The sequence below is a fragment of the Musca domestica genome, unplaced genomic scaffold (assembly GCF_030504385.1).
Source record: "Musca domestica strain aabys unplaced genomic scaffold, Musca_domestica.polishedcontigs.V.1.1 26, whole genome shotgun sequence".
In the NCBI taxonomy this organism is placed as follows: domain Eukaryota; kingdom Metazoa; phylum Arthropoda; class Insecta; order Diptera; family Muscidae; genus Musca; species Musca domestica.
Genome location: NW_026712283.1, coordinates 4,528,419 through 4,541,942, shown reverse-complemented (window position 1 = coordinate 4,541,942; position 13,524 = coordinate 4,528,419). Strand labels below are relative to the sequence as shown.

Genomic DNA, 13,524 nt, shown 5'->3' with positions numbered 1-13,524 from the left:
ATATATCGACCCACTCCTTCCGGTACCTCCCCCACAAAGGGTCAAAATATTCCAATATTATCCATAAAAGCTCATTAAACGTGAAATTTACATCCGATTCCATTCAGACTTGGCACATCTCAATATTTCCATCAACACAAGATATATTATAAAGATGATATAGATCCAACTCTCTTCTCACCGCTCGTTACCGTGACACTGGTAGCGTAGTCCGACGACAAGGAAGTGCACGGAAGAAAACAGCAACATCAGCAGAAATTGTTCGAAAAGTAATGAAGCGACTTGATCGAAATCCGCGTTGCAGTGGCCGAAAAATGGCTCGTTAGCTGAACATATCGCAATATTTCATTCGGCAAATATTGAAATATGAGCTCAGGGTAAAGCCATTAAAATTCCAAAAAGTGCAAGAACTTAAACCGCAACAGAAAGAAAATAGACTCAAAAGAGCTAAAGAATTGCTTCGCTTGGCCGAAAGTTGTGAACTGCCGAATTTCCGATAAGAAAACATTCGTTATCCAGCAGTTTGTAAATAAACAAAATAATCGTGTTTACTTGGGAAAGAGGTCAGCTGAAAATATGCACCTTCGGTCACCAGAAAAAAAGAACTCAATCGCCGGTCATGGTGATGGTGTGGGCCGCCATAACAGCCGATGGTCGCTCTCCGCTCGAATTAATCGACCGTGACATCAGAATAAATGCCGAATATTATTGCGAAAATATTCTGAGGGGTATACTTAAAGCCTTGGGTAAGCAAACATTTTGGCCGCAGTCCTTGGATATTCCAACAGGACTCAGCACCATCGCATTCAGCACACGCCACCCAAGAATGGTTACAAAATGAGGTTCCTCGATTCATTTCCAGCGCAAAATGGCCACCAAAATCTCCGGATACCAATCCCCGATGAACTATTGTGTCTCGAGTATTTTGGAAAGCAAGGTTGGCACTAAAAAATATCAAAGTGTCGATCATCTCAAGCAAGCGCTTCGCTGGGAATGGTCTAAAATACCGCAGAACAACATTCGGGCAGCATGTGACGGTTTCATTGGCCGTTTAAAGTCCATAATTCGTTCCAAAGGTTACCAATTCGACAACAAATCTAAATGTATTCTAAAATTTTATGCTATTTTCGACATTTTTGCTTTCATTCAATAAATCAAAAAAAAATTTAAAAAATATGGCGTTTGACTTTGTTGCAGTTTTTTTATTTCACCCTGTATAAATGTGTAGAACAGTGTTCCCGAAGCGTAGATTTTCTAAAAATAATTTTTTTTAAAGAATTTTTTTGAAGGACCAATGGACCAGAATTTTTTCCATGATCAATAGGCAAACGTGGATCTTTTTAGAAATATTTTCCTCAAGGACCAACCAACATGGATTTTCAAGGACCAGAGGGTAAATGTGTTTTTTTTTATAAAAAGAGTATTGTTTTAAAGACTAGGATTTTTTAAAAATAATATTTTTTAAGGGTTTTCTTTTAATGATTGAATATATTTTCAATGACCAGCAAATCAAACAATTTTTTAAATCAACAAACGTAGATTTTAAATTTTTATTAAGAACAAACAACAGTGGATCTTCTTAGAGTATTTTTTAAGGATTCATAAAAAAGAGGAAATAAAAAAAAACAAGTAAAAAAGCTGTAAGTTCGGCCGGGGGGCGAACTTTGAATACCCTCCACCTTTTGGAACAAATTTGGCAATTTTCAAAAAAATAAAAGAGGTAAATAAAACGTGGACCACCACAGAAAATTTTCTGTCTTAGGCTGTAGTACCCATTACGAACTTCAAATACCATTTTCAGTACCAAAAGTCCCACAGACGTAATATACATTTGAGTAAAATTTTATTAACCTACTTCATTTATTTCGGGAGCTAGAGAGATTTCCAGAGACGGACATATGGACAGACGGACGGACATCGCTAAATCGACATAGAATTTTATGCTGATCAAGAATATGTATACTTTGTGGGATCTAAAATGTATATTTCGAGGTGTTACAAACGAAATGACAAACTTAATATACCCTCCATATAGTGAGGGTATAAAAAGGGAGGAAAGAACATTTAGGAATATTTTTTAGCGTTGGATTTATTTCAATAATTTATTCCAAATGGAAAGATTTTCAAAAAAAAAATATTTTTTTCAAAAATAATTCAAATGTTATTTTTTTAAATATTTTTTCAGAAATATTTAAAACATATATTTATTTTTTAAAATATTTTTTTCTAGAATAATTCCAAAGTGGATTTTTTAAAAATTGCTTTTAAGAACATTTTTCCAAGCACCCATAACACTGTCCTGTCACAATTTACCCCCCGCAATTCCAACAACAATATCTTTCAAATTAACAGCAAAGTTACATTTGACGATGTGGATTTATGTGCCAACAGACACAATTGTTGGAACACCTCCCACACCTGTACAAACTCCACACTGAACGCTGAACTCTATAAATAATCCGGCTGGGCTGCTCAGCTAAAAGCGGAAACAATTGTAAAAATTGTAACGGAAGTTGTTATGCGGAAATGTTTGGCGGTGGTGATGGTGGCGGTACTGCTGCCATTACCGCCAATCTACAAAAGCATTTCATTGTTTTGTTTTATTTGTCCTTTGTTTTCTGTTGTTGCAATTGTCGGTAGTACTCTATTCTCTGTGAGAGAGGGTGTGTGTGTGGGAGTGAGTGAGTGAATGAATGCATTTGTTTGAATGAGAGTGTATGTCATAAAAACAATCCCCTCTCACATGAAATGTGGAGGCATTGTTTGTGTGTTTCCTATAGTTTTTTCATTCACTCACCGAGTTATAGTTGTTTTTGTTGATTGTATGTATGTGTGTTCTTTGGTAGTTGCGTTAGTCCAATATGGTTCCCTCTATCCCTGCCATTGCAGCAGTTCCTTTCATGCCCATGTAATGCAATAAATAAATCGTTACATTGTAACACATTTCCATTTGGCTGGAATTTTGATCATCATCATTCAATCTACAAGTATTTTTTTTTTTTTTGTTAGATTTTTTCCCAACTACAGCCAAAGAAAAATGTTTGCTAATTCTAAACTTGAAAATTATTTTAAAATGGGATTTTTGTACAGATCATGGTTCTCATGGAATTTGTAATAAAAAAGCATAAATCAATTACTTTGTTTTTTCTTCTTCACTCACTTTATCCCCCATTTTTATACTCGTCCATCTATGTTTTCCAAACAGCCGTTGAAAGCACATTTGAATCTATTTGTCTAAACTTGTAAACACGTTTGAATACCAGCATTTGATTGATACACCCGAAGCAGGATTGGCTGTATGGAACATTGGCCAACACTCCAGCACCACCAGGACTTGAAAGGCAAAGCCAAATATAAAACATTAGAAAAAAAAACAAGGAAGAAGACAGTAAGTAAGTATGGACATGATAATAAAACAAATAAAAATGGAGGAGATGAAGGAGAGAGAGCGAGTGAGAGTGAAGACAAATAAATCATTGCCATAATCATTTCAGTCGGATGTAGGGCTCTAATCGAAACATAAATAAAAAAGGGAGATTTAAGGAGAGATTGAAATAATAATGTCTTGTTGAGCCAATAAATTTGGAAAATAATTGGGGGATTTAAAAAAGCGCAAAATGGATTTCGAAGAATTTTTTTCAGGACAAATAGACCAATTATGGATTTTTAAGGATATTTTCACAAGAACCATTAGACCAACAAATATGGGTTTTTGAAGGATATTTTCACAAGGACCAACAGAAGAAAAAATGGATTTTTGAAGGATATTTTCGGAAGGACCAGCATTCCACAAAACGTGGATTTTTAAAGGATATTTTTACAAATACTAACACACCAAAATCATGGATTTTTAAGGATATTTTTTCAAGGAGCAACAGACCAACAAATTTGGATTTTTCAAGGTTATTGTCACAAGGACTTAAAGATTTATAAGAATATTTTTCAAAAGGGCTAACAAACCTACAATCGTGGATTTTTAATGGATATTTACTCAAGGACCAACAGAAGAGCAACCGTGGATTTTTAAGAATATCTATTCATGGACTAACAGACCAAAAAACGTGCATTTTAAGGATATTTTCACACAAGGACAAACAAACGTGGATTTTTTGGGATATTTTCTCCAGGATAAACAGACCAAAAACGTAGATTTTTAACGGATATTTTCATAATGAAATACAGACCAACTAACGTTGATTTTTATGGATATTTAGGGACCTATGGGCCAAAAAACTTTGATTTTTAAAGATAAAGAACATACAAACAAACGAGCTTTTTATGGATATTCTCGCAGGGACTAACTGACCCAAAAACGTGGCTGTTTTTAAGGTTATTTTTACAAGGACATACAGACCATCAAACGTGGATTTTTAAGGATATTTTTGCAAGAATTTTTGAGGATATTTCTATAGGAACCTAAAGATTTTTAATTATAAATCTATAGGGACCTATGGACTAACAAATGCGGATTTTTAAGGATATTTTCATATGGATCAACAAGCGTGGATTATTAAAGGATATTTTCACAAAGACCTAAAAACCAACAATCACCCATTTTCAGGGATATTTTCAGATGGACCTACATATCAACAAACGTGGATTTTCGAAGCATATTTTTACAAAGACCAATAGACCAACAAAAGTGGATTTATAGGATATTTTCACTAGGTTCAAAACACCAACTAATGTGAATTTTCGAAAGATATTTTCCCAAGGACCAGCAGACCAACATACGTGGATCATTTTAAGAAATTTTCTCAAGAACCAAAAATTCGAATTTTTAAATATATTTTTCTCTAGGACTAGCAAAACAACTAAAATGGGTTTTTGGGGGTATTTTCACAAGGACGAACAGACCAATAAACGAGGAATTTTAAGGATATTTTCACGAGGAATAACAGACCAAAACAAAGATATTTAAGGAATATTTTTAAAAGGACCTACAGTCCACCAAAAGTGTATTTTTAAGGATATTTTCTCAAGGACGAACTAACGTGGATTTGTTAAGGATATTTTCACAAGGAATAACAGGAAAACAATAGTTGATTTTTAAGGATATTTTTTACAAGGACAAAATGACCAACAAATTTGGATTTTTGAAGGATATTTCCATAAAACAGGCCAACAAATGTGGTTACTTTTAAGGATATTTTCACAAGGGCCAACATACCATTTAACGAGGATTTTAATGGATATTTTCTCAAGAATCAACAGACAAACAAACTTGGATTTTTGAAGCATATTTTTACAAGGACAAATAGACCAACAAACGGGGATTTTTGAAGGATATTTTCAAAAGGATCAACAAACCAAAAAAGTAAATGTTTTAAACATATTTTCTCAAGGACCAACAAACTTCAATTTTTAAAGGATATTTTTACAAGGAAAAAACAAACAAGTATTTTGAAGGATGTTTCCACAGGAACCCAAAAACGAGAATGGATATTTCTCAAAGACCAACAAACGTGAGGTTTTTGGAATAATTTCAAAGGACGAAAAGCTCGACAAACGTGTTTTTTAAGGACCAACCAACCAACAAACGTGTATTTTTTTAGAAAAACATATCAAGGATTTTAAGAAAATATTTCAGCTTTAAATATTCGGAAAAACACTACATTTAGTGTCCTGAAGGTAATGGATAATTCAAATTTAATGCCTTGAAGGTCCTTGGATATAATATTCTTAAAAACTCCAAATTTAGTGCCCTGAAGGTCCTTGAAAAATTATCCTTAAAAAACCACATTTAGTACCTGAAGGTCTTTGAAAAAAAAAACTTTTTAAAAATCTATATTAAATGCCTTAAAGTTCTTGAAAATCCACGTTCAATGTCTTGAAGGTCCTTAAAAAATATTCTTAAAATCTGCATTTAATGCTCTGAAGGTCTTTAAAAAATATTATTTAAAAAATCCACATTGAATGCCTTGATGGCCCTTGGAAAAATATTCATAAAAAATCTATGATCAATTCCTTGAAGAACCTTGAAAATTCTTAAAATATCCAATTTTAATGCTCTGATGGTCCTTGAAAATTCAATTTTAGTGCCTTGAAGGTTCCAGAAAAAATATTCTTAAAAATTAACATTTAATGCCTTGAAGGTCCTTGAAAAAATATTCTTAAAAAATCCACATTTAATGATCTGCAGGTCCTTGAAAAATCCAAATTTAACACCTTGAAGGTCCAGAAAAACATTCTTAAAAAATCCACAATTATTTCCTTGAAAGTTTTTAAGAAAATATTCTTAAAAATCAAGGCTGAATTCCTTGAAGGTCCTTCAAAAAACTACATTAAATGCCTCGATTCTTGAAAAATCAAAATTTAAAGACTTGAAGGTCCTTGAAAAATACACATGCCTTGAGAGTACTTGAAGAAACATATTTAATGATTTAAGAACCCTTGAAAATTTTTTTTAAATATCCACATTTAATACATTCAAACATATTTTTAAAGAATTCCTTGCTTAATATCTTGGGGGTCCTTGAAAAATCTTCTTAAATATCTACGCTAAATTCCTTGAAGGTCCTTGAAAAATATTCTTAAAAATTGAAGTTGAATTCATTAAAGATCCATAAGAAATATTCTTTAAAAAATCCACATTTAATGCCTTGAAGGCCCTTGAAAATTATTCTTAAAAATCCACGCAATATTTCTTAAAGGTCCTTGATAAATATTCTTAAAAAACCCACGTTGAAAACTGCCATAATAGACCTTGAAAAATATTTTCCACACTGAATTATTTACAGGTCCTTGAAAAATAGCCTTAAAAAATTCGAGATCCTTGAAAAAAATTATTGAAAGACTCTTTAAAAAAAAATTCCTAAAAATCCAATTTTGTCTGTTGGTCCTTGAAATCAAATTTTACCAACCCTCTAGTCCTCTCCACCTCCATATTTTTTTCATCAATTTCCCTCCCCTTCTTATTGAATTTGCATGCTTTATTTAATCAGCATTACGGCATATCCCCTTCGTCCTTTCGTTTCTGATTAACCACATTAATTACACATACCGAATCCATGGTTAATGCCTTTTTTTCTACCCATAACCACAAGCGGTTAAATAGTCAAAGAATCACTTACGAAGAGCATGACCGACCGGTCAGCCTTATTTAAAATAAAAAAAAAAAACTTTGAATAAATATTTAACGCTGTTCTTTGTAATCAATTTGTAGAGAACATCCCAGTTACATTTTTTGTTCGAAATACATATTGACTTCACCTCCTCTTTTTCCCATCGGCTCACATATTTAATGGTCATTTGACCTCGATGATGAAAAATTGGGGGGGGAGGAGCGAGCGGAAAACTGCAGGCAAACGATAAAAATCACTGCAGTTTTTATGGCTTCATTGGAAAGTCAGCCAAGCATTGAGCCATCCAACCCCCGCCAGCGAGCCAACCAAGTGTAGATGGATGACGTGATGTCCTCTTTGCCAAAAAAATTAAAAAAAAATTGGAATTGGATGTCACAGAGTGCCAAACATTAACGGAAAAAAAGCATCGATTGCAAATGAATACATTTGTATTCTCAGGTGTGTGTGTGCGCGCGTTTGTATGTGAAAACATGGAAATTACACACTGAAGTGCCAACCAGCTGGATATTGGGGTTGAGAGGGTGTCAGTAAATATGTAAATGGCCGCGAGGGTTTCAAAGGGAAGCATAAAATGGACCTCATTGGCGTATTTGTTCCAGGATTTATTTAAATTTTTTATTGATTTCAAATCGAAATATTGATTTTATGACGATCCACCCTAATGCCTCCAGCTTGGCTGGCCTCCATGATGTGCATTATCCCATAATGAATATCAAGTACTTTGTTTTACATTTTGACCCCGTACTAATCGCAATTTGGCCTTGTGCCCTCCTCGTGCGCCAGAGATAAACACAATTATGGTCAGCGGCCACCGGGGGTATGGCACTAATTGGAAAGCCTTTAGCCAATATTAACCTTACGGATGGCACGATGGTCAAAAGGAGGCAATTAAAAAACATTATTTCAAGGACCAACAGATAAACATTGATTTTTTTTTTTTTTTTAAATATTTTTTGAACTGAATTTTTATGCCTCATCGAAGAAACGGTCTTTGGAACAAATCCGTTCCAAGACGTTTGGAGTCGATCTAGGGGTGTTCGTTCGTCTGTCTTGATTATGCATACTCTCGAAAGGAGTATCCGTTTTAGTCCGAAATCGGTACATCACAGTATTATTATCAAACTTAGACCGAATTCGGAGATGGTTAATATCGGGCCACTCCTTCTGTTATCTCCCCCACAAAAGATCAAAATTGTCACAGAAGATAATTGTCTCCATAGAACAGGAATGGGTCATCAAATTTTGTGCAAACTTTGCACCTATTAATTAATTTATCAGTGATTTTCCTTGTTGTCAAAAAAAATAAAACAGCTTTACACTTAAGTAACTGAAATGTGCCACGTTACGTCTCCACTAAACGAGATTGCTTAAATGGTCGTCCACACTGTACAATATGTTTTACCATTGACTTCTATAAAAATGTTTCATACATTAATGTGTCTTTTATACAGATAAAACAAAATCATATCTACTTCTCACTTGCATTTGGGTCTTTTCCAATGATTTTTTTAACTTTTTTAATTATTTTTCATTAAATTCGCCTTTAAATTATCATAATTTTCTTCATTCCTTTATTTCCATACCCTTACAGCTCATTTTGACGTTTGTCGCACACCGTTATTGAAGTATGCCAACAAATCACATCATGTGAGCCCACCACATGCATCTGCTCTCACCAGTTGGCAGCAGCAAATGACATTTGATGTGACGTTACAAATGAGAGGGACCCGGAGAGAGTAGCCGCAACATCGAAATAAGTGAAAATTTCTGTGGGGAAACTCTTCAATATTTAACAAAAAAAAACACACAAGATTCAAATGTAGTAGAAGCACACAAAAGAATATTAATGAAAATAAACAGTGAAAAGGAAAGAAATTGGCTCAATGCAAACAAAAGTACAACTTGAAGTAGTGGAAACCAGTTACAACACAACGACTCCTGCATATGAGCTGCTGTGCAAACAACAACAACACAACACGTCAAAGTAGAACAAAAAGGAAAGGAGGCACGTCTTACAGAAGAAAGAAGCTGCCACTGCTGCTGGAAGTGACACTGTAATGTTGAACAATATGGTGTTGGCGTTCAAAGAATATTGAAAAGAGGCAACAAAACGGAAGCAAACAATTAATATTCTCTTTTGGGGAAAAAGTGAATTTTGTTCAGAAAGATCAAGAAAGGGGACAGGGAAAAGGTACACAGGCTGCTGCTGCCACCAAACAAACGACTGACCGACTGATTGAAACAACACAAAATACCTACAGAGAGGCTGCTGTGTTGTGTGGCGCGTGTGGCATTCATCAGCATATTTCATTATAAAGTAAACAATACTCAAATCAACACAAAATACTACTATACAGATTTCAATCGAATAATTTAAATAATATTGTTTTGGCTGAAAAAAAGAGATACATATCTGAAGAGCAAGAGCAAAGGAACCAATATACATTTGGATATATGTAAACAAACATTTCGGAAGGCAAGGCAATTAGTACGAATTGAGTGGGCCACTAATCAACAAGAGGTAAGCCAGCAGCAATTCATATACAATTCAAATACATTTATTCCAATTTCCTTTTTCTCCAGCAGCTAAGGAAAACAAAATCTTCAAATCTCCAATGGAACAGGAATCGCTAACCGAAAGTCTACTACAGAAACGTGCGGCAGCCATAACAACGCAAAATAATGGTTCACCGCCAACCGAAACGGCGGAGGCCACGACAACTGCAAATGGCAAAATATCCACCAGTCATCACAACCATGCAAATCATCATGACAAATCCAGTACCACAAATCTCTCGACATCAGCAAATCTCTCAACCACCGGCACTTTTATGAAATTGAAAACCTATTTGCTAGCCTTACGGCCCTGGTCGCTGTCGGCCAGTTTGGTGCCTACCCTTTTGGGTTCAGCGTTGGCCTTTCGTTCACAATGGTCCGCCGATTTCTCCTTCATCACCCTCTTCCTAACGATTTTCACCGTAGTCACTGTCCACTGTGCCGGCAATGTGGTCAATACTTATTTTGATTTCATCAAAGGAATTGATAAACAAAAGGCTGATGATCGTACATTAGTGGATCACATTTTAACAAAAGATGAGGTAATTTGTAGTGTGTGTGTGTTTGTGTATTTTTGTATAGTTTGTATATAAATGTGTGTATATTACAGGTATTTTTAGCAGGAATTTTTTTGCCTTGTATGTTTGGATTGTATTGTTTCAATTGGAAAATAATTATTCCATTGTATATATCAATAATCACGTATGCTCTTGAAAGTGAAAAAATTGCATATGTACCTATTTTGGAAAATGGTTTTGTGCAAATATTTTGAGGTTATAACGAAAAATTATTCTAAAACTTAAAAATATAAAAAAATTATTCTGAGGTTAATTTCAAACGAATACAAAAAAGGATGTATCGAAAAACTATTCTAAAACTATGTTTTGCGAAAAAACGATTCCAGTGGGTGATATGAAAAGATATGAGTTTGATGTAATCAAGTTTGGAGAGGGTGTTAAAGGGTTTTATAAAGGGTTTTATAATTTTAAACAAGAAGTCGTTTGATAAAATGTCTTTCAAATATTACTCTGATAGGAATTTATATGGAATTTCTCGGTAGATTTTTGATTATTAATTTAATTATTAAATTATACATTTCTTGGGCTATATTTTTAGTCAACGCAGATGTTGGAATTCAGAAATAATAATTACAATAATGCAATATCTTTAAATATTTCAGTAGACGGAAGAGAAGAGTTTTGTAGCAAATATTTTGATGAGAGGGTTTGAAAGAATACTTTATGATTTAAGCCAAAAATAATCTGAGAATGAAATTGTCAAATGTTTGTATAAATATACAAAGACTAAATACTTAATTCAAAAGCATTTATAAGCTAATAACAGTTCTTCCTTGAATTTCCAAAATATCTTGGAATGGAAATTTTTGGTATTTGGAGTTCAGAAAGACATTTACCTATACAGTATTTTCGTATAGCCCGCATCCACTACAACGCAATGCTCCATATTCGCTATTTTGATGATTTTAGCCACATTTTTTACTGGAATTATTTCAAATTTGGAGTTACCAAGGGTACTATTTTCTATGACAGAAATATTCCCGTAAATATCCACGTATTTGTATAGCTCCCCTATAACGGTAACACCAATATTCAATATTTTGAGGATTTTGTTGTTGTTTTGTTTTTAATTCCTAACTATTTAATTCAGGACGCCCTTCAAAAAAATTTTTTAAAAAAATAAATTGTGTGCAGATTGTAGCATTTTGGTCAGGATATACTAAAACAATTTAGTTAAGAAATCCACGACTTTTGTCCCAGAAGATTTTGTAAAAAAAAATTAGTATTTTTTGCTAGGAGATTATAAATATATCCAAAATTAAGACTTTCTGTTATGAGGTCCTTGAAACTTCAGCAATTTTCATTCAGATTCGATATCCTAAATAAAATACCAATAATCTTAAATATATATACTTTATGGGGTCTTCGACAAATATTTCGAACGGAATGACCAATTTATATTGGATGATTTTGTCCATAGTGACATAAATTATATATACCCTCTGCGAACATTTATCTAAGGGAAACATAAAATAACCTTTTTCTATTCTATTTAGGATGTTGGTCAAGACTATGTGAAAAATATTTGCAACTGAAAAAGTTAAAAATTTTAATGCCTTTCTTATCTCTTTCCAGGTTGTTTCACTTGGTGCTATTCTGTATATGGCTGGTTGCGTTGGCTTCATTTGTTTGGCAGTATTGAGTCCAGCTAAAATGGAACACTTGGCCCTCATATACTTTGGTGGACTTTCGTCGAGTTTCCTATACACCGGAGGTATTGGTTTCAAATATATCGCTCTGGGCGATTTAGTAATACTGATATGGTTTGGACCCATATCAGTGCTGTTTGCATTCATGTCACAAACGGGTCATGTGGATTGGACCACTATCTATTATGCCATACCATTAGCATTAAACACTGAGGCGATTTTGCACAGTAACAATACACGTGATGTGGAAAATGATCGTAAAGCTGGCATTGTCACCTTGGCCATATTAATAGGACGTACAGCATCCCATGTGCTCTACGCCTTGCTGCTGTTTACACCGTATAGCGTTTTTGTCGTTTACGCTATGAAATATTCTGTATGGTTTTTGTTGCCTTTGATAACTGTGCCGCAGGCGTTTCGCATTGAAAAACAGTTCCGCAATGAACAGACAATGAATAATGTGCCCAGGCAGACGGCAAAGCTGAATTTCTTCTTTGGCATTTTGTATGTGGTGGCCTGTTGTTGTGCCACACATTTGCCCAGTTTAAGTTATAATACGAAACATTGAAAGGAGCAGAAGAAGAAGGAGAAGAATTTGAATTGTTTTGTTTCTTTTTAGGGTTTTCAAACAAATTCTCAATGCAGCATTATACACAAAAGAAAAAATCAAATAAAAATGGAAAAAACATACTTAAATGAAAATGATATGATCAAAACTTACAAAACATACATGCATACATATGTCAAATTCGTTGCATAATTAATAACTTTTTTGTACTGTTTTAAAATACAAATGCATATTAATTAATAATAACAAAAACAAACAAACAACCATTTTGTAAATCTATAAATACCTACAACATTTTTGTTACAAGAAATAGAAAAACTCCCACTAGGAAAACAAAAAAGAAAGTAAAGTAAATTAAATTAAACGAAATATCATAAACTAAATACATACATTACTAAAAAATAACTTTAGTAAAAAAAAAACAAAACAAATGAAAACAACAAACATATTAGGGAATTTTTTTTTAAACAAAAAGTTTTGTAGCGTCAGTAGAAAAACGAAAAAGAAAACGTCTCAATAACCCCCCTAAATGATGATGATGATGATGTTTTTCTTTCATATAGTGAGAAAATGAAAACAAAAGTAAATGAAATACATATTGTATTGAATATATGTAGGTGTATATTTTTATAAGTTCCCCCCTCCATTACATACATATATACATATTTTTTATTTTTATTAATATTATTATTTTAAACATATTTTTCTCTTATTTTTTGTGTTTCATTAAATATCATTATTTTATTGCTTATTTAAAAGAAAAGAACAACTCCCGGCAAACAAATGCTTTTGTTTTTGTGTTAAACAACAATCATTTGGCAACTCAAGTGACCAAGAACAATAACAACAACAAACATTTATAGTGTGCAATAAAGGAAAATATATTTCAAAAAGAATCACAAATTTTTTAAATGTATAAATCAATATTGGAAAAAAACAGCATTGGATTTTTTTAATTTTTTTTGATGCAGTTCTGAAGTTTGAACTGGCTCTAGAGAGCTTATAGTTTTCTTGGATGGCGAGAAAGAGATAATTGCGCGAATCGACAAATAATGGTTCATAGCCCATATATCAACATGTCATAGGAG

At 33.4% G+C, this 13,524-nt stretch overlaps 2 protein-coding genes across 3 annotated transcripts in view; one reads left to right on the top strand and one right to left on the bottom strand.

Moving 5' to 3' along the window:
* The window catches only part of LOC101897915 (A-kinase anchor protein 10, mitochondrial), a 79,600-nt gene that overhangs the window by 29,089 nt on the left and 36,987 nt on the right, over nucleotides 1-13,524 (bottom strand). The gene's annotated exons all lie outside the window — the stretch shown is intronic.
* On the top strand, nucleotides 8,783-13,331 carry LOC101897294 (ubiA prenyltransferase domain-containing protein 1 homolog). 2 transcript variants are annotated; one of them, XM_005184111.4, is made up of 3 exons: nucleotides 8,783-9,606; nucleotides 9,672-10,183; nucleotides 11,795-13,331. In XM_005184111.4, the coding sequence occupies exons 2-3, from the start codon at nucleotides 9,701-9,703 to the stop codon at nucleotides 12,434-12,436; spliced, it is 1,125 nt and encodes a 374-aa protein (XP_005184168.1). In that variant the 5' UTR covers nucleotides 8,783-9,606; nucleotides 9,672-9,700; the 3' UTR covers nucleotides 12,437-13,331. The 2 variants fall into 2 exon arrangements, with proteins under 2 accessions (XP_005184168.1, XP_005184169.1); XM_005184112.4 differs by having other exon boundaries at nucleotides 9,669-10,183.